Source organism: Trachurus japonicus, chromosome 7, assembly GCF_045865225.1.
Source record: "Trachurus japonicus isolate A0001 chromosome 7, Traja_1.0".
NCBI lineage: Eukaryota > Metazoa > Chordata > Actinopteri > Carangiformes > Carangidae > Trachurus > Trachurus japonicus.
In genome coordinates, this window is record NC_140913.1 from 32,545,976 (window position 1) to 32,568,022 (window position 22,047).

The 22,047-nt window shown below is 43.2% G+C and overlaps 1 protein-coding gene across 1 annotated transcript in view; it reads left to right on the forward strand.

Moving 5' to 3' along the window:
- Positions 1–6,012: 6,012 nt before the first annotated feature.
- plekhg5b (pleckstrin homology domain containing, family G (with RhoGef domain) member 5b) overlaps positions 6,013–22,047 on the forward strand; it is a gene marked incomplete at its 3' end in the record, with an annotated part of 104,202 nt that continues 88,167 nt past the window's right edge. Inside the window, exon 1 of the mRNA XM_085783242.1 lies at positions 6,013–6,148. Coding sequence (XP_085639368.1) covers positions 6,064–6,148 — 85 coding nt within the window. The remainder of the gene's footprint in view (positions 6,149–22,047) is intronic.

Consider the following 22,047-nt stretch of genomic DNA (forward strand, 5'->3'; position numbering starts at 1 on the left):
TGGACGTTTTTGTGTCGGGCGCTACTGACTCTCATATAAAGTTTTCGTTGGACTACGAACCGGCCTCCCGGGTCTCCAGATGCACTTTGAGGAATAAAAAACTACTCCGGAGTATTCATCAGCATGAATTTCATTTTTTGGTGAACTATTCCTTTAACATTGTTTATAGTCACATATCCAACACACACACACAGCAGTGCAGAGTCACTACAGGACATTTCACATGAGATCAATCATCTGGATGAGAGAAGCTTGTTTTTTCAGTATTGTGTTTTTAACGACGGTCCAATGTTTTTTAATCTCTTGACTCAAAATCAAAATGCTTTCACTGCTGTATTTGTATTTGTATTTTTATTTTGGCTATCTATCGTGTTAAATGGTCACCGAGGCGTTTCTGCACTTCAGGAGTTTTTTTTTTTTTTTTGGTAAATGTTTACAATTTCTTCTGTAGGCTACATGTGGGATATAAAAGTTTAAAAAGAAGAAAAAAATAAAGATCACTTTGTTTTTCGGTGCTACCTGTTGTGGCCACAAGGGGGCAACAAATACATGTTGAGATTTTCAGGGTTTTTTTTTTTTTTTTGAGCTGCAAAACAAAACAAACTGTACAGTCAGTCAGTCCGTCAGGCACAAAACTTCAAACACTGGAGGAGTTTAATGTGAATGTTTCACAACACGAGCAGCTGCTGCACCACGAGCGCTGACATTTCCATGATGTGACAGAGGGCAGTGAAGGCCTCGCAGGTCGTAAACATCCACTCACGCAGCAGCAGTGGGAGAATTGTTAATTTGTGAAGTGGGCTGTTTTAACGTCCCCTCTCTGCCCCCCCCAAACAACCCCACCCGCTCCTCTTTGTTCACTGTTACCCCCCCAACCTCCCCCGCCTCTTTATTATGGGGTGGGTGCATACAAACACAGCAGCAGCACCGACACATTTTGGCAGAGTCATTGTTTTGACTTTGTCAGGTCAGATGTTTTCCCATCAGCCCCTCGGTGCAAAACCAAAGAGAAATCCCTCTGTAGGTGGTTGTCACACACACACACACACATCTGTGCGCAAGTGTGTTAAAGGGATACTTCACCCAAAATTGATAATTCACCAATTTTCTACTCACCAGCATGCCAACTAAAGGAAGGGTTTGGAGAACTTTCAGAGTCATCAAAACTCTTTTGGAGTTCCAGAATCTTCCAAATTCCAAATCTTTCCAAGAATATTTGTCCTTTTTCTTGTCAAAATGTCTCATTTCTAGTCAAAACTAATCTCTTTCCACTTAAAGTGAGACTCATCACCTAAAAATTAACTTGTTTTTAGATAATTTTCACTTGTTTCAAACAAATATTCACTTGAAATAAGTAGAAAAATCTGCCAGTATCAGATTTTTCTACTTATTTCAAGTGAAAATATGCTTGAAAGAAGTTTTTTTTTTTTTAAAAAAACTGTCTAGAAACAAGCTACTTTTTAATGTGATGTTTCTTATTTTAAGTATAATGAGATTTGTTTTGACTAGAAATAAGACAAATATTCTTGGTAAGATATTTGAGTTTTTGCAGTGTAATGGTGGTGGATAGAGTTCACTTTTGAATGGTCCAAAACACACACTATGAAACATCCAGATACCTCCATACTGCTCGTCTGTACTGACCCAAGTGTCCTGAAGCCGCCACATGGAAAAGTTGTTCAGAAAAACATTAATGTGATCTCTGTTTTTATCCTTGTTGTAGCAGTAGCTCCCAGTGGCTGCGCGTGATTTGCTGCGAGGTGTTCGTTCGTCGTTGTAAACCATTGGATGTATGATGTAAACACAGAAGAACATCAACAGCCACTAGGAGCTACTACTACAACAAGGATAAAAACAGAGATCACATTAATGTTTCTGAACAACTTTTCCATGTGGCGGCTTCAGGACACTTGGGTCAGTACAGACGAGCAGTATGGAGGTATCTGGATGTTTCATAGTGTGTGTTTAGGACGATGAAATGAAGAGACCACTTCAAAATGATCAGTTCCTCTGGTTTTACTATTCACAGCTATGTGTTTGAGTAAAATGAACACTTTTGTTTCATTCTATAACCTACTGACAAAATTTCTTCCAAATTGGAAATAAAAATATTGTCATTTAGAGCATTTATTTGCAGAAAATGACAACAGGCCAAAATAACAAAAACATTCTGGTGTTTTCAGACCTTGTATAATGCAAAGAAAACAAGTTCATATTCATTTTAAAACAACACAACACTACTTTTTAAACTTAGGAAGAGTTTAGAAATCAACATTGGTGGAATAATCCCAATTTTTAATCACAGCAGTGATCTTTCTTCCTCATTAAATATGATTTGGTTCAGGGGATCAGCTAAGTAGAGCTGTGTATATATAGCTATCGCGGAAATACGGAAACTAACAATGAGATTATTTTGAAAATATCCCAAACAGGAAACATTTTTTACAGTGTGCTGCTCCTGTCCCGTCTGATCCAGTGAGGCTCTTGATCTGGTTAAAGCTTTGAACTTGGCTCAAAGAGACAAAGGGACACCTGCCAGCAGAAACCTCAGCCGAGTGGAGCTCCTGTCTGTAATAAAGCTCTGGATTCTTCTTCCTTCTCCTGCAGTAATCTGTGCCACGCTCAGTGTGACGTCTCCGCTCCCAGAGAATCAGACAATTGTGCCGAATATAGAGAGAAGTTTTGTCTTTCTAACAGCTCCTGTCCCTATTTTTGTGAGCGGTTTTGGACGTGGCTCTGGACTGATTCAGGAAAATGCACCAGTAGAAATAAATTCAGACCTTAAAGGGATAGTTCACCCAAAATTGAAATTTCACTCATTATCTACTCACCCTCATGTGGACTAAGGACTGGGAGAAGTTTCAGAGTCCTCCGTGGCTTCTCTGAGTTACAGGGGGTCTCGGCGTAGCAGTGCATGTCCATATAACGGTTGCAAATGGATACCAACTGTCTTCGTAACAAAAAGACACACCAAAAAACATCCAAATACCTCCATGCTGCTCGTATGTAATGTCCGTCTTGTATTGAAGCCCCGAAATGCGAAATTGTCCCGAAAAAAATTAAATAAGTCTTTCAAACTTGTTTATAGTGGAAGCTCCTCTTCCTGGTTCGTCTGAAAAGTGGTATCCATTTGCAACCGTCATATGGACATGCACTGCCACGCCGAGACCCCCTGTAACTCAGTGAAGCCACGGAGGACTCTGAAACTTCTCCCAGCCGGTGCGAGCGTCCACCGACTCCGTACCGGAGCGGATCTGCAGCCGTTCCGCATCCAGTGGAATTTAGGCGTTGGTCGACATGAGGGTGAATTTGAATTTTGGGTGAACTATCCCTTTAAAACTGAATTTAGATGCAGCCTCCTCTTCAATAACCTCCACAGTCCAGGTGAACGTCATGAAGTGAACTTCTGTAGATAATTATTCAAGATTTGTTTGACAAACACCTGTTGTGGACGTGAACGTCGACCACGAGGGAGCGAGGAAACGTCAGAGCTTTAGAGAAGCGACTTCGTCCTTTATCTGCTTTGGGAAAGTTCACACTGATGAAACTGAAGCCGAACTTTCATCAGACGACTCGTCAGGTTGTTTCTCATCCTGGGATCTTTTTACTTTCTTTAAATGAAACATGTTTGAAAACACAAGCTGAAGAATAAATCAAATCTGAGAATAAAGGTTAAAAGAAAAGAATAAATGTTGTAGCTCCATGTTACACTAATAACAGGTTTTAAGCTTCTCTGAGTAGGAACTGTGAAGAAAGAACCTCATATTGTGATTGTTTTTTATCTGTTTTTTTGTCTTTTTGTCTCTTACAGTAATTTTGCAGTTTTTTCTGCCTGTTTTGTACCTAATATTGTGTCTTTTTGTGTGTCTCTGTACAGTTATTTGTCATTTTATGATTATATCTCATCATTTATGGTAGTTTTGTGTCTCCTTGTGGTAGTTTTACATCATTTTTTGTCTCTTTATCGTCATTTGTGTCATGATATAGTATAATTTTACATATCTTTAAAGTTTATAGTTATTTTCTATCTCTTTGTGGACATTTTGTATCTTTATGCATCATTTTCTGTCTCTTTGTGGTCATATTGTGTCTTGTGTCTGTTTATACTCCTTGTGTGTCTCTTTGTGGGGATTTTTTTGTCCATTCATAGTCATTTTTTGGAGACATTTTGTGTGTCTTTGTTTTCATTCTGTGTCTCTTTTGTGTTCACATGTGTCTTCTATCTGAGCTCCATGACCTCCAGACAAACTGACCCCGGGGCCCCTGGGCCTGTGCCCGGTCTGGGCACCCGCGTTAATCCGCCCATGGCTGGATGCGTCCTAGACTGTGTGTGTGCGCGTCGGTGTGTGTGTGTGCGCGCGCCTCCAGTGGCCACACTGCGTTTCATCTATTTTATGGTCTTTTTGTCTCTTTACAGTCATTTTGCAACTTTTTCTGCCTGTTTTGTGCCTAATTTTGTGTCTGTTTGTCACTTTTTTTTGTTTCTTTGTAGTCATTTTCATATCTTTACGGTGGTTTTATGTCTTTTTTTCCCTCTTTATAGTTATTTTGCAACTTCGTATGACCATTTGGTGTCTAATTTTGGCCATTTAAAGGGACAACGAGGAGTTTCTATTTGGTTATAAAAAAGTCTCACGTTAATGTGGATGAATTTACCCTACCCACTTGTTAATGACTCCATTTTCGATCAATATATATCGTTTTGTCTCTATCGTTATTTTGTTATTATAGTTAGTGGTGGAAATGCTGGGCGAGCCGACCAGCGTTTCCTTACTTTCGGTTTCGTGGACGCTGCCCGGCGGGTCATAGGAATAACGCCGCCTCAAGGTAAATGTAGTATGAAAACACTTTGCTTTCCAAAACTCCTCCTCCTTAATGTCTTTTTGTCACTCTTCTGTCTCTTTACAGTCTTTTTTGTGTCTCTGTACAGTTAGGTTTGTCATCTTATGATTATATCCTATCATTTATGGTAGTTCTGTGTCTTATTGTAGTTGTTTTGTGTCTCTTTGTCATCATTTGTGTCATGATATAGGTCATTTTATGTCTCTTTATAGTTATTTTCTATCTCTTTGTGGACATTTTGTATGTTTATGCATCATTTTCTGTCTCTTTGTGTTCACATGTGTCTTCTTCTATCTGAGCTCCATGACCTCCAGACAAACTGAGGCTCCATCCCTCTGGGCCTGTGCCCGGTCTGGCCACCCGCGTTAATCCGCCCATGGCTGGATGCGTCCTGGACTCTGTTAGTGTGTGTGTGTGTGTGTGTGTGTGTGTGTGTGTGTGTGTGTGTGTGTGTGTGTGTGTGTGTGTGTGTGTGTGTGTGTGTGTGTGTGTGTGTGTGTGCGTGTGCGCGCGCGCCTCCAGCGGCCACACTGCGTCACTCCCGGCAGCAGCTGCACGAGTCTTTGTGGCTCCAGGTTGTTGAATGAATGAAGCGGAGCGGTCGGTCGGTCCGTTCTCCTTCTGCTGCTGCTTCGTGTTGTTGTTGGATAATAACGTTTCTGGAGGGAGATAGAACCACTGCTCTGAAGAAGAAAGGCCTCACCAAGTTTTTCTTTCTTCTTTTTCTTCTTTTTCTCCTCCTTCTTTCCCTCGTTCCTGCACAGAGCTCCTGAACGCACCGTCTCCGGACGTCGAGGTTTCTTCTTGCAGCAGCAGCAACAGGTCTCGGTTGTGTGTGTGTCTGTGCGTCTCTCTCTGTGTGTGTGTGTGTGTGTGTGCAGCTGGGGTAGACCGACCTCCTCCGTCTGGACCGGGTGATGCTGCTTTGTCTCGTTGCTGCTGCGGCTTCGTGCTCGACTCCACCACCGACCTGATCCAGCTCCGACAGCCGGAGGAGGAGGAGGAGGAGGAGGAGGAGGGGGGCAGAGAGAGAGGGAGATGAAAATGCCATAAAGAAGGAGAGAGACTGCTCGCTCTTTGGTGACGGGGGAATTGAACACACCACAAACACAAACACAAACAGAGACACACACGGAGCTGCAGGACAGGTCGGTGCAGCGGATAAGCGGAGGGATTTTACTCGGTTTTCCCGGCGGACGCAGCCAGCGGGTCGAGGCATCGATGGTGCCGAACAAGTGGAGCATGAACTCGGTTCTGCACAACAAGTCTCCGCCGAGGAGCTGGCTCGGTCTCAGGTTACGACTCAGTGAGTAAAAATTCATGAACACACACACACACACACACACACACACACACACACACACACACACACACACACACACACACACTGAGATCAGCCTTTTCACGGTTTAGTAGCCTACTAGTACATGCATAAGTCAGCAGCACCTTGGCACGGGTCACCTGGGGGCTTTGTTCTCCTCCTGCACCTTGTGAGTTTTCCTTTAAGAAGTCGGATAGGAAGGTTGTGTGTGTGTGTGTGTGTGTTGGGGGGTGGTAGTGTAGGCTAGTGGAGCTCTCGTGACTTTGATCCTCAGGCACCAGGTCTTTGTTTCATGCTTTTTTTTTTTTTCCTCCAGTCATCAAAGTTAATAGTTGGACTTGGCAGCTGACCTGAGAGCAGCAGCGATCCCAGCTGGAGGCAGCAGAGTCTGAACTCTACTCTGCTGCTCCTGATGAAGGGACAACACCTCACACACTCACATATACAGATGATAGACATTAAATCTGCAGCAGCTATAATACCCCCCCACCCCACCCCACCCCCACACCCTCCTCCTCCTCCTCCTCCTCCTCTGTCTGTTTCCAGGATCATAATTCAGATCAAAGGGAGACCTGTTCATATCTGAAACTCTTCTTGTCTGGGACGATTTGTTTCCACCGATAACTGACTCATCTGATCTGCAGTCAGAGCAGAGGAAAGTGTGAATAGTACGAATATAGCCTACCGCCCATTGCAGTGCACTTTCCCACAGTCACACACATTTAAATAGTTAGTTTTGTCCATAAAAAAACCCAAAATAATAACTTTATGAAAACATATGACTATAAAAAGAGACCAAATAGTCACATTTCAGAAGCTGGAACAAGTTAGTTTTTGCTTTAAAGTGATGCAAATCATGCTCTGCTGCAGGTTTTACGTGTGTAATAGTCACATTTTCCAGAATATGACCCATTTAAATCATTATTGTTCTCCAAAAAAACCCCAATTAATACGTTTATTATAACAGATGACAGAAATAGTCAAATTTCTGAAGCTGGAACAAGTTAATTTTTGCTTTGAAGTGATGCAAATGATGCTCTGCTGCAGGTTTTACATGCAAGATGTGTAGATGTGTGACAGTTTCAAGAGTATGAACGTTTTCAATCATTATTCTCGTCCTATAAACCCAGATGACTGTTAAAAGAGACCAAATATTAACATTTCAGAAGCTGGAATGAGTTTTTTTGCTTTAACATGCATACTAGTGACAGTTCCCAGAATGTGACACATTTAAATAATTATTGTTATCAAAAAACAACAACAAGTAATACGTTTATTATGACGGACGACTATAAAAACAAACCAAATATTCACATTCAGAAGCTGGAATGAGTTAATTTTTGCTCAAAAATGATGCAAAAATATCTAGAAACAACCAGGTTTCACATGCATCATGTTTATAATAGTGACAGTCCCCAGAATATGACACATTTAAATCATTATTCTTGTCCAAAAAATCCCAAAATAATATGTTTTATGATAACGGAAAAAGCTAATATTCACGTTTCAGGAGCTGGAATGAGTTCATTTTTGCTCTGCAGGTTTGACATCAACATGATGATGAAGTCTACTCTGTAACAGTGACGGTTCGTATCCAGCCAGCGAAGTGAACATGAAGTTCAGAGTTGATCCGTCTTAATTGGTTAATTGGTTGAGTCTGGAACCCCTCAGTGATCCAGGCCACCGGAGTCTTAATCCTGGGTCTTAAACACACGGGTCTAATCTGGGACCAGATGTCTCGTCTGGACTCTGTCCACCAACGGAGAAGAAGAAGAAGAACAATAACAACAAACATACACACTCATATGAGACGTTGATCTTTTCCCATTGATTCACTGTTCAGCTGCTCCGGTGTCAGTCACTGTAAATGAAGACATCTGTGTGTGTGTCGTGTTTGTTTAGTTCAGAGCCCGAAGCTTTTTTTTTTTTTTTGATTTTTTTTTTATTCTGGTGAACATCACAGAGATCACATCTGTTGTTCAACCAACGACAACAAGTTTGGACTGGAAGTGTTTTTGGCAGATTAACGGCGATGTGAATTAACGACGTAACCGTGGCCTCTAATCTCAGCAGAGCTCCGACGAGCGATGGCGCAGACGGTTTTCATGACAATCTGTTAATTATTTAGTCTTTAAAACGTCAGAAATCAGCCGCAGTCGACGAGAACCTCTTCAAACAGATCATTTTCTTGAACAAACACTGCTATTTTAAATAAGAATAATAAGTATCCGCTTTTGCTGATTTAGTCTTGTTTCGGCTCTAAATTTCACTTTAGTAGCTGTTGCAGAGTTGTAGACGACGCTCAAATTTCCAATTTTCCGCAAGAGCACTTGAAGGATGTCTCATCCATGTTTGAGGTTTAAAGTCGTGGACACAACAAAAACAGGAAGTGACGTTATTTAGTAGCTCTTCAGGAGCTTTCGATCCTATCACATGATCTTCCACAGTCGAAGGAGTCCAAATTTCCAATTTTTTTCATTGCACTTGAACACATTTCTGTCCATGATGGATTCAAAGCCGAGGTTTAAAGTTTATTCACATCCTGCAAAAGGAAAAAAAAGTTTGTTTTCAGGTCCTTTAGCAGCTGTTCTGGAGCTTTCTGACCACGTCACATGGTCTTCATTAGGTGGTAGAAGTTTAAATATGGATTTTATTTTATGACCTTCTCGTGCACATTTGGAATTAAAGGCTGATTCAGATTTTTATTCTGGGTTTGAGAAGAAACAGAATAAGAGTCTATTGAGCGGCTGTTTCTGTGCAGTTTGCATAGGAATCGATGTCTTTTTGTGTTTGAGCTCTGGTGGCGCTTTCGATCATATCACATGATCTTCATCATCATCATATTTGACCAGCTACAGGTGTGTGTGTGTGTGTGTCATCTGCTGATGAGTCGAAAGCTCCAGAAAAGAGATTGTGGATGAACTTTGAAGTGAAGTTTTTGGGGTTTTTCTTCTTTAGGGCTTTTAATGTGAAAAGGCTGCAGAGCTCTGAGGGAATATTTAGAGCAAGGACTGGTACTGTGTGTGTGTGTGTGTGTGTGTGTGTGTGTGTGTGTGAGTCTGGCTCGTGGCTTGTTATACAGTTCAGACTTCCTTCTTCAGACTGTCTTTCCATTGTTCCACTTTTTTCCCGGCAGTAATTTCCTTTCTCTTTTCCCCCTCTTTGCATTTCTGTCGTTTCCTGATGTTGCGCCGGGTCACAGCTCGTTCTCTCTCTCTCTGTCACAACTCATCCTAATATTTTGTGCACTACAACCTTTTTATCAGTGTAACGACTCGGCCTGCTCTTCATTAGGACTCCTCCTCCGTGGACTGAGAACTAGCCTGAAAAGCTTAGTGTTGGTGTCCGGTCGGCCTGTTTTGTCCTCCGATGATGAATTGTGTTGTAGATTCTAAATGGAAAACAAATCCAACGGAGAGACGACCGCCGTTTGATCCTCCTCCTCTTGTCTGACACAGAATTAATTTCCTTCCTTCGTATCTCTTCATTCATTTCTCTCCTGCACTTCCTGTCTGTGTGTTTTCACTGCAGCGGGGAGTTGAGGGGAGGCCCAGTGGAACCAAAACTCATTTCGTTTTATTTGCAACCATCAAATTCCCCTCATGTGAAGTATGTTTTTGCAATAAAGGAATAAGAATCTAGATCCCTCGTCCCTTCCCCCCCCTTTTTTGTTGAAGAAACGCTGCTTTTCAATTTGAAGTCCTGAGCTGTAGTCTTTGGTCCTCAGTGTTTCTGATGCAGGTTTTGAGTCATTGCTCTCATTGCTTCGTCATTTTTAAAGGTCCAATATATTATTTTCCTTCCATGTTTATGAAGCAGCTCTTTATTCTGTATAAATACGGTTAGATGTTTGTGTTAAAGCTCCATACAGTATAAAGGTAGATGTTTGTATTAAAGCTCCTTCAAAATAAAGGTAGATGTTTGTGTTAAAGCTCCTTCAAAATAAAGGTAGATGTTTGTGTTAAAGCTCCTTCAAAATAAAGGTAGATGTTTGTATTAAAGCTCCATACGGTATAAAGGTAGATGTTTGTATTAAAGCTCCATACGGTATAAAGGTAGATGTTTGTGTTAAAGCTCCATACAGTATAAAGGTAGATGTCCATGTGTAGTGTACTTATAAAGCAGCTCTAGGTTCTATATTAACACTGTGAAAGTATCAAAGCCTCAGTCCACAGAGAAATGCACACAGCCTGTATTCAGAAACTGAGCCTCAAAACCAGCCGTCAGGACTTCCTGTCACTTTGTGATGTCACAACTAAGCCCCGCCCCCTCACCACCTGGACCCACCACCCAACAACAACTTGCAGGATTTGGTTTCTCTGAGTGTTTTATTCTGAAATCTGCTTTATTAAAAAAAAAAAAAAAAAATCACTTTAGAAAACAGTCAGCCAATCAGAAGAGATGCTCAGAACCTCCTCCTCTCTTCTGATTGGCTGACATCCTGTTGTTATAAAGCTCCAGAGAGAAGTTGAGAGAGGAAGATGGAAAACTACGGACTACTGAGATGTTTTTTAAACTTTAAAACCACAAATTTATCTTCTTATAGCTACTACAATTTTAACACACCAACTTTTTATTTTAGATTAAAGTTATTTTGTCACAATCTACCAACTTTACCAACTGCTAACCGTGCAGCGGTCGTAGTTATAAAAATGCCACAGCAGCTTTTTAAACTTACTTATTATTTTGTTTAGTTGCTGTTAAATGAACCAGCACCAACACTGTTGAATAACAACTTTGGTGAAGCTCGGTCAAATAGCAGTTTAATGGTAAAGCTGGATTAAAAAAAAAAAAAAGCAAAAAAAAAAAAAGCTTGTATCTGACTTTATTGACTGAAACCAGCTGCCGGCTGCGGCTCCACACGACGCCATGACAGCGGTGAGAACGAACCACAAGAGCTGGAGTCATGGGCCCGAAAACCAAAACAATGAGCGGAGCAAAGAAAGTGCAGCAGCTACACACACACACACACACACACACACTGACATACACACACGGAGCAGGTGACTGTGGTTTATTTACATGACCTCATCGTCATATCAGTCATGTGACCTGCTCTGTTATGAAGTATTGATCACTGCGGCTTTAAAAGGGATTAAGACGTGACACTTTGGTGCAGCTCGGGTTTGTTTAGTCCAGGTGAACATCCCATCAGGTGACAGATGATGTCATTGTCACACACACACACACATGCTCACGTTTCTTTATTTTCTTTCTTTCTCTCACGCATCGTTTTTTTCCCATCTTACACAAAGGACGACCTGCACACTCACAGTGAACAGAAGCAGATCCTGTCGTTTGGGGCAGTTCTCACCCTCGTGTTGTTGATCTCACGTCTCTTCAGTTCACGTTTCAGATGACGTTCTGCTTTTTTTTAACCCCGAGGACTTTTTTTTGTTTTTCTCTGCACATCCTCGTCCTGCATCACCAGAAAGACACAAACTCTGTTGTTGTTCTCTGCTTTGCATCGACTTTCCATAAAGAATCACTTACACCTAGTGCACCGCTTGTGTGTATTTGCTCATTGTTCCATGTCTGTTTTGGATCATAAAAGCAAAGTCTAGGTTTTCTTTTATAGTTGCCAAAAACACATTTATTGAAACTTTCTTTGCTTTTCTCACCGGAAACACAAAACTCAACCTCTTGACTCTAAATTCATGCAAAACCGCTGATGCACGTTGCCTTCAGGGACAGTTTTTCATCAAGCAGTCTCTGTATTTCCCTCTAAAACAACTCTGTCTGGTAACGTTGTGTTATTATCTCATAGCGTGGTGAATGTGCAGGTCACAACTTGTCCACCAGAGCGTTGTGGAGTTGTTGGATTGTGTATTTGATGAGTTTGATGAGGGAAACCAAGAAATCCCATGAGCCTCCGTAGCGTAGCTCTGAGCAGCTCGCGGCTCTGCTCCGCCGTTCTAAAAATAACTTGCACCGACAATTAAAGGTAACGAACCTACTGCTATGACTATAGGGATTATGGCAATGGGCCAATTTGCCAAAATGTTGAACTATCCCTTTAAACCTTTGCATCTTTGCACTGTAAAGTAGCCCCTAAAGATACATACGTATAGTATGTGTAACTGCTGAAAATTATTAAAGGTTTTGCCAGAGTAGTGATTGATTCAATAAAATAATCAATTCAACACTGAGAGTTTGGTTCAGAACATTTAGGATTTAGTGTTTTAGTGATTCAGAAAAACTGTAACACTCGCTCAGTTCACACAGAAACACACTGAGGACATTTGTAACTTTGTGATGTCACAACAGAGCAGTCCTGGTCTCACCGTCTGACCCTGAAGAGTTTTTGGTGTTTACTTCTAAAAATCTGCTGCGTTTTTAACCCCAGGCTCGAGCCTCCTCCTCCTCCTCCTCTCCTCTGATTGGCTGACGCCGACCTGATGTCACTTAGCGCTCCAGAGAGAAGAAGATGGAAAGCTACACTGAGATGTGTTTTATTTTATAGCACTTAAACCCACACATACATCTTCTCCTGGATCAACACTTCAGATAAAACGCTGCTAAACGTGTAAAATATGGGACCTTTAAAAAAAAAAAGTGTTTACTTCAGGACCACAGGAAGTCTTATTTTGAAAATTCCTGAGTCGCATCAATCAGCTGATTTAGAGACAAATGGAGACGGTTTAAACCACGAGCTCATCGGGGAACTGGTCAGGTTGTAATGGACCGACCTGCTTCTCTGCAGACGGAGCTGCAGCAGATAATTAAAGGGGCTACACACACACACACACACACACACCTTCCTAGCAGCCGTGATGTGTCCTGTAACCCTCCACCAGCGGCTAAATGACTGTTTGCGTTTATTGCAGCCTTCCACATGACAATAACTGTACTTTTATGGAATAAGTGTTTTCGATTCCCGTCGACTCTGTTAGTGGCTTCACACACACACACACACACACACACACACCCCCTACACCCCCTCCCCAGCCTCCAACACCACCACCACCACCACTGCAATTTAAACCAGATTGTTTCAATTATGGGATTGTTCATATCAACAAGTTGAAGAGTGGTTGTTTGTCCCTGTGAGACGCCGGTTTTAGGCCGGACGGTTAAATTACACTGTGTCTCTGGTGGCGATGGACCCGGCGTGGCTCCATGCTGCTGCTGCTGCTGCTGCTGCTGTTGCTGAACGTCCACATCCACAGTGAAGCTCTCTCTGCACGGATCCATCCACACTGAGGCTGGTTTGCTTTGTTCTAGTACAGGAGCTAAACCAGGCGTCTCTAAACTATTGACCATGAAGAGCCGGTGTGGCGTGGCTGCAGGTTTTTGTTCCAGCGAACCAAGAACAGACGGTCAGTACGTTTACATGACACTTGAGAAAAACAAATTATTGCCTGGACAACTAGATGCATGTAAACGCGTTAGTCCGACTAATATCGGAGTTCTCCAACTCCCAGATAATGCGATTGGAATTGGACTTTCTCCGACATGTATACGCCTTAATCGGCCTTTAACTGGACAATGCATGTGCGCATGCTCCACACCCCCCACGCTGGCGTAAGACCCCGGAACAAAAACATCCAAGAAAGCCGGGCGCAGAAGCTATTGTTGTAGCGTTACGGCGTTCTTGTCTGCCTCTCAAAATCACCATGACCACGAGGGATAGCGTGTACCTCATCTGCACAATAAGTAACGCACACATTACGTACGAGATGAACAAAGCTGTACGATTAACCATCTCGCTGTTGTTGGAAAACGCCGGTCTGCTGCCTGGCTAACAGGTCAACCTGACCATGGTCCGTATTAACCTGCTGAAACGATGCATATCGCCACCTGGTGTCGAGGAGGAGGAACACGTTCCCTCAGTTATTTGATTTTCTCAGTTGCATGTAAACTGGGACAAGGACAGAAGCCGATTAGAAGCCAAAATCGAATTTTGAGCATAGCTTGATTAAGCTGTGCATGTAAACGTACTAAGTTTGACCAATCAACTCTCTGAAGCCTGAGATCAGTTGATGAAATGAGTCCAGTCCAGTCTGGTTTGCTGCTGCTGCTGCTGCTGCTGCTGCTGCTGCTGCTGCTGCTGCTGCTGCTGCTGCTTGGTAGTAACAAAAACCTGCAGCCAAACCGGCCCTTGGTGGAATAGTTTGGACATGTCTGAGCTAAACTGATCCAATGGCTTCACATTAAACCGTCCATCCTTTGTTTGTGTTCACATGGTTCCCATCAGTCCAAAGTTGTAAACAAGCTGTTCTCTCATTGGTCAGAAATCTTACCTGGGAGGAGGAGAACGAGGAGGAGGAGGTTACCCAGGAAAAAAACAAAAAACAAGGCCAGACATTTCAAATCCAACCCTGTCCCGAGCTGCGTTCGGTGCCCGGATCCTTTAATTTTGAGATTAAGTTATTTGTTTTTTGTTTTTTGTGTGCGTGCGTACTCCCCACATCACTGTGCGTAACTAAAATATCTCAACCATGTAGTGGATTCTTATGAAAGAAACTTGTTTTAATCAATCAATCAATCAATCATCCCAGTGCTAATTTATCACCAAATACCTGCAAAACTGATGAGATTCCCATCAGCCCTGTTTGTGACATTTACACCTGGGCTGTGATCTTAAAGGACAATTCCGGGCGAATTCAACTCTGGGGTGTATTTTCATATCATTTTAGGTCTAAAAGAATGAATCTGAAGATTTTCAGTTTAATCGCTCCTGTTTTGCGGTAGTTGCATCTGTCCCCGCGTCCCCACGGCAGCAATGAATGGGAGTGGATGTAAGTTCCGCTGTTTAGGCTGTTTACATCCCTCAAAGCCGCAATTTTTTTCCACAGACAGCGTCAGATGGAGACTCAAACATGCACCGAGAAGTTTATTTACTTCAAGCAAGCCGACATGTTTGTAAAACTAGATCTAATTCAAAGTCTCCCGGAGTCTCGCACGAGACCCAGTTGCCGTGCGCGGTGTGTTCACATGCAATGGGAAAAGCTACCGTTTGTGTCATAAACACAGGAATATCAACTCTTTACTTGCTTCAAGTAAAAAAAACTTCTCGGCGCATGTTTGAGTAGCCACCTGACGCTGTCTGTGGAAAAAAATGTACACTTCAAGCAAGTAAAGAGTTGATCCATTTTTTGTAATCGAGGTACTCGAATTACTCGAGGAATCGTTTCAGCCCTACACGGGGCGGCAGTGGCTCAGGTGGTAGAGCGGCTCGTCCAATGATCAGAGGGTTGGCGGTTCGAATCCCGCTCTGTCCCGGTTGCTGCCGTAGTGTCCTTGGGCAAGACACCTTACCCACCTTGCTCCTGATGGGTCGTGGTTAGCGCCTTGCATGGCAGCTACCGCAAAACAGGAGCGATTAAACTGAAAATCTTCAGATTCCTTCTTTTAGACCTAAAATGATATGAAAATACACCCCAGAGTTGAATTCGCCCGGAATTGTCCTTTAACCTCTGGTAGAAGAAGCCCATTGAAGATAAACACTGATCGGTCGACACTACCGTTTACAGATGTTCCCTGAATGCATCACATGCAGGCAATGCTGCTGATGCTGGGTGCACTATAGTGTTGATATGGTGTGTATTGAACATAGGCCGTCAGTGGCTCATTTCATTATTTTTTCGATGAATTGATTTATTTATTGAATAGATTTGATCAATAACTTGTCAGAAAATATTGAAAAACACATTTATTTACAGTCACTGCTTCCTAAATCCCTCTGTGCAGCAGTGCAAGAGCCGCAAACACAGAGAAAACCAGTTTATCCTCGGGTTTGGGAAACAGGAAGTCACTACTAAACAGCTTCATTAATCCTCGACTGATCGGTTTCCCATCATCATACCTGTAAACCGTCAGCTCGTCAGCCCTGATGGTTGCCGTGGTGTCGGCCTGCTGACAGGAGCATTTAGCAGAAAGCCGAGCTGAGCCTCTGAGAGCCGGAGCTTCGGCTGCTGGAGACTCTCCAGTCTGGTTAGCAGCAGGACGGTCGGTGTGGTGGTGATGCAGATGAATGAAGGATCAGGAACAGGCTGTGCTCATTATAGTCTGTTCATCTGGGACAGAGAGAGAGAGAGAGATGCAGCGTCTGTCTGGACCTTCAAAGTGTGGCTCCAAAAACGGAAATGGATCTAAATCATTAAAGGGATAGTTCACCCAAAATTGAAATTTCCGTGGCTTCTCTGAGTTACAGGGGGTCTCGGCGTAGCAGTGCATGTCCATATAACGGTTGCAAATGGATACCAACTGTCTTCGTAACAAAAAGACACACCAAAAAAACATCCAAATACCTCCATGCTGCTCGTATGTAATGTCCGTCTTGTATTGAAGCCCCGAAATGCGAAATTAAATAAGTCTAACCAGAGGAGCTTCCGTTACAAACAAGCTTGAAATATAGACTTATTTAATATTTTTCAGGACAATTTCGCATTTCGGGGCTTCAATACAAGACGGACGTTACAAACGAGCAGCATGGAGGTATTTGAATGTTTTTTGGTGTGTCTTTTTGTTACGAAGACAGTTGATATCCATTTGCAACCGTTATATGGACATGCACTGCTACGCCGAGACCCCCTGTAACTCAGAGAAGCCACGGAGGACTCTGAAACTTCTCCCAGCCCTCATTAGTTGACATGAGGGTGAGTAGATAATGAGTGCAATTTGAATTTTGGGTGAACTATCCCTTTAAGCGTTTTCCTGCACAGAGAAGTTCTGTTCTGAAAAGGCGTCTTATTCTTATTCTGGCGGGTGAAGGGTTAAAGCCTCGGCCCGTTTGATGGGCCACCTCGCTAAATATAAACCCCCGAACCTCCTCCACATGGGCACACACACACACACACGCCTTCCACTGCACTCGCTCTGTCAACACTCAGCCTCACACTTCTTCTGCTTCTTCTTCACACACACACACACACATGCACACACTCCAACAGGCTCATTTACAGTCCTGTCGTAGCGCCGCCACCGCTCACACACTCATTTCTCAACACACCATTAATAGTTTAGTGAGTGTGGGTCCAGTTTTCATTCAGCCGCTCCGCTCCGCCACGCTGCTATTTTTGTCTCGCACTAAAACTAAATGGAGGAAGCTGAGTCGACAGCAGCTCTTTTCTTTTCTCTGCTGCCTGTAGTGATGCTCACAGTGTGTGAAGCACGCTCCGGCTCAATAGGTGTGTGTTTACTGCTGAACCCGGGGCATTAAAGGAAGAGTGAGAGGTTTTTAGAAACGTGCTTTCACCTAATTATCAAGAGTTAGAAGCTACAGGCCGGAGGTGGTTAGCTCAGCTTAGCATAAAGACTCTAAACACAGGGAAACGGCTACTGGACCAAAACTCATTCATTAATATAATAACGTATAGATAAATGTATTGATTTGGGCTGAAACTGGATTAAAGCAAATGTCACAATATTTTCTATGAATGCAAAATTTTCCTTTGTATGTGTGGGCACAGTTTTGCAGAGTCCGGAGCTGCACATTGTGTGTTTGCATATCAGACGTGAAACTTTAAAATAACTGTACAATGGCAGTATGTAGTAGTATAACTATGTATTATTCAAATAAACCCAACATAAACATGAAATACAAGAACATAAGTATCGTAATATACAATATATGAACTTTTGGATGTCGCCCGAACCTATTTCATGCTTTTAAATTTTAAATTTACCTTCCTATAACGTCACATTAACTGGACAGAAATTAGATTAACTGTTCATTAACCATTAATCCAGTTTCCTGTGTGTCATGGTGAACACACTGAACAACTTATTACGTCATCGTTTTAGCACCAGAGGCACCAACGTGCCACAGCAGCAGCTGTGCATGATGCTACGTTTTCATCCCCCTGCAGATGTGAGGGTTTGAAACATTGAAGTTTTTAGGGGAGGCATTAAGGCTTGGAATAATAGATTGTATCCATTTGCATGCTGGGTAATGTAGTCACCAGTGTTTTGGAGGCTACAGGTCCATACTTAAAGGGATAGTTTTGGCAAATTGACTCATTGCCATAATCCCTATAGTCATAGCAGTAGGTTTGTTACCTTTAATTGTCGGTGCAAGCTATTTTTAGAACGGCGGAGCAGAGCCGTGAGCTGCTCAGAGCTACGCTACGGAGGCTCATGGGATTTCTTGGTTTCCCTCATCAAACTCATCAAATACACAATCCAACAACTCCACAACGCTCTGGTGGACAAGTTGTGACCTGCACATTCACCACGCTATGAGATGATAACACAACGTTACCAGACAGAGTTGTTTTAGAGGGAAATACAGAGACTGCTTGATGAAAAACTGTCCCTGAAGGCAACACGCATCATCGGTTTTGTATGAATTTACCTCTAATACAACTCTGGTGGAAAAAGCAGATTCACCTAGTAGAGATCCACTGGTTGTCATTAGACTCTGGCTCTGAAACAGACGACTGGAGCCAGAAAACTCGCCCTGTCTCGTCTGCTCAGCTGCTAGCGCAAAGTATTTTTAAGTATTTGTGTGCGCGCATGTGTGCGTGTGCCTTTAAAAACTATAGTAGTGCCAAAGTGCAGAAGGTAGGTAGGTATTTTCTGGCTACAGCAAAGCATCTTTTTGTATTAAAGCGAGTGATCTGATGGATAATGATGAAAGCGAAGCGGCCTCCTCTGTGTTTCTGCAGTAGGTGGAAACTGGCCTCGTGTGTGTGTTTGCAGCTCGGTTCTCAAGCTGCACAACCGACCGCTCTCTCTCTCTCTCTCTCTCTCTCTCTCTCTCTCTCTCTCTTCATTAAACGGAGAAGCCGCGCGCTCAAAGCTGCTGCAGATTATTACCATATGTCTGCTGCAAAGCCCAGAGCCGAGCAGCAGCAGCAAACCGACCGGCTCCCATCCGTCCTACCCTCTAATTTCTTATCCCAAAATTGGACATGTGGGTCGTTGTGTGTGACAACGTTCCTCCCTTCGCCGAGCCGGCACAGGACATTCTCACAGTATTTCTTCTCCTTCTTCTCCCTTTTTAGACGCGTAACAGCAGCATCAGCCTTTTCTTTTTTTTTTTTTAACCCTCCTGTTGTCCTTCTGGGTTGACCCAATCTGTTCCCTTCCGCCATCCTTCCTTCTTTCCTTCCTTTCTTTCTCCCTTCCTTCTTTCCACAATCCTTTTTCCCTTCCTTCTTTCTTTCCTACTTTCCTTCCTTCCTTCTTTCCCTTCTTCCGTCCTCCTTCTTCCTTCCTTGAACAAATCTGTTCCCTCCTTCTATCTGTCTTTCCTTCCTTTTCCCTTCCTTCTTTCCACAATCCTTTTTCCCTTCCTTCCTTCCTTCCTTCCTTCCTTCCTTCCTTCCTTCCTTCCTTCCTTCCTTCCTTCCTTCCCTCCCTTCGTCCTTACTTCTTCCTTCCTTTTTGACCCAATCTGTTCCCTTCCTTCTTTCCTTCCTTCCTTCCCTTCGTCCTTACTTCTTCTTCCTTCCTCTTTTGATCCAATTGACCTGATCTGTTCCCTTCCACCATCCTTCCTTTCTCCCTTCCTTCTTTCCACAATCCCTTTTCCCTTCCTTCCTTCCCTTCTTCCTTCCTTGAACGAATCTGTTCCCTCCCTCCATCTTTCTTTCCTTTCCCCTTCCTTCCTTCCTTCCTTCCTTCCTTCCTTCCTTCCTTCGTCCTTCCTTTTTGACCCAATCTGTTCCTCCCTCCCCTCCTTCCATCTTCCTCTTTCCCTTCCTTCCTTCCTTACTTCTCCTTCCTTCCTTTCCTTCCTTCCTTCCTTCCTTCCTTCCTTCCTTCCTTCCTTCCTTCCTTCCTTCCTTCCTTCCTTTCTTCTTCCTTCCTTCCTTCCTTCCTTCCTTCCCTTCGTCCTTACTTCTTCCTTCCTTTTTGACCGAATTGACCCAATCTGTTCCCTCCCTCCTTCTATCTTTCCTTCCTTTCTCCCTTCCTTCTTTCCACAATCCCTTTTCCCTTCCTTCCTTCCTTCCTTCCTTCCTTCCTTCCTTCCTTCCTTCCTTCCTTCCTTCCTTCCTTCCTTCCTTCCTTCCTTCCTTCCTTCCTTCTTCTTCCTTACTCTTTTGATCCAATTGACCTGATCTGTTCCCTTCCGCCATTCTTCCTTCTTTCCTTCCTTTCTCCCTTCCTTCTTTCCACAATCCTTTTCCCCTTCTTCTTCCTTCCTTGAACAAATCTGTTCCCTCCCTCCATCTTTCCTTCCTTCCCTTCGTCCTTACTTCTTCCTTCCTTTTTGACCCAATTGACCCAATCTGTTCCCTCCCTCCTTCTATCTTTCCTTCCTTTTTCCCTTGCTTCTCTCCTCCCATCTTTCCCTTTGTCCTTCCTTCCTTCCTTGACCCAGGAGGACAACAGGAGGGTTAAAAAGGCAACGCTGTGGGGAAAATATTTTGCCTCCAACTTGAGATATCTGGCTGCGTGTTCGTGTTGTTTTAACCCCTTCTGCTGCTTCTCATGAGATATGAGGAGAGAAAAGTGGGGAAGCATTGTCGACATCGACGCTGCTCCTGTTTGCTGCTCGTCTGTCTTGGGGAGTTTCCTCCTCCTCCGTCTCCCAACAGGCCGGTTGTGCTGTTGTGCATTGTGAGTCGCCACAGAGCGGGCGCATTCATAAAAAAAAAAGGGAATAAATCTTTCAGGGGACATAAAAGGCGCGGGCACTAATTAATGCAGAAAAATGTCAGCCTTTTACAGTTTTGCGCAAAACATAAAGAAAGTTCCCTCTGCATGTAGGAGGAGGGGGGGGGGGTTGTGGTGGTTTTTTAAAAAGGGAGCTTTGTGTCACCCAGTCCAAAAGCCATTGGCCTGGATTGCCTGTCCCAGCATGCAACTCACCTCTGCATGAATACAACACTTGTCTGATGGAGTGGGCAGAAAAGCCCCCCCATCGCCAGGAGATCCTACACAGAGCTTTAACATGACACACACACACACACACACACACACACACTCCAGTTCTGTACAGTTTGAGAGAGAAAGTTGGAGCTCAGGATGAAGCCGATGAGGAGACGACGACGGAGGCTCAAGATGAGGATGTTTTTGAGTTAGCGACACCTTTTCAGCAGCTGGATGTCAGGAGGAGGAGATTTAGAGTAGAGAGAAGGACCAAGAGGAAGTTTCTTTTAGAGACGTGTTTGTGTTTACGTTGGGGTTCGGGTTCGGGGCGGCCGTGGTTTTGGTAAAACGGGCTCGTTAGGAGCTGGATGGCTCCATCGCTCCATCGTTTAGAAACAACAATAACAGCAGCAGCAGCAGCGAGGTAATGGATTGTACTTGAGGGAATTCTGTTGGCTCGCTGGGACGTCGGCCTTCAAGTGGAATCAGACTTGGACAGAAGGTTCAAAGGGTTTTCTGTGTGTGTGTGTGTGTGTGTGGTTTGGCTGCATGAGGTAATTGTGCAGGTGGACAAGATTTGGATTTGGAGCAAACATATTGTCAGTTGGCAGAGCTGAAAGTGGAGCAGGCCGGCTGGCAGTGGTGGACAGTAATGGAGTAAATTTACTTGAGTACTGTACTTAAGTACATATCCAGAGGATTTGTACTTTACTTAAGTATTAGATTTCTTTGGTACTTATTACTCTTACTTGAATACATTTCCAAGACAAATATTTGTACTTTTACTCGAGTTAATTTCTAGGAAGGCTGAAAAGTACTCGTTACTTTCAGGTCTTTTTCTAAAATCCTATTGGACACAAGCTGTGTTTGTCAAAGAAGGAAACCCGAACCCCTAAAAGCAGCACATCAGTGCAGCTGCTTTCAAAGAGTTAATTCTCAGAAACAAGAGTTAAAAGCTCCTTAAATTCATTTAGAAAAAATTATAGTAATTCACTGATGTGAAAAATAAGAAATTTACTCTTACTCTTACTTTTACATAAAGTTTATTTAAAAGCATGTACTTTTGGATACTTAAGTACCTTTAAAAGCAAGTACTTTTTTACTCTTACTCGAGTAAC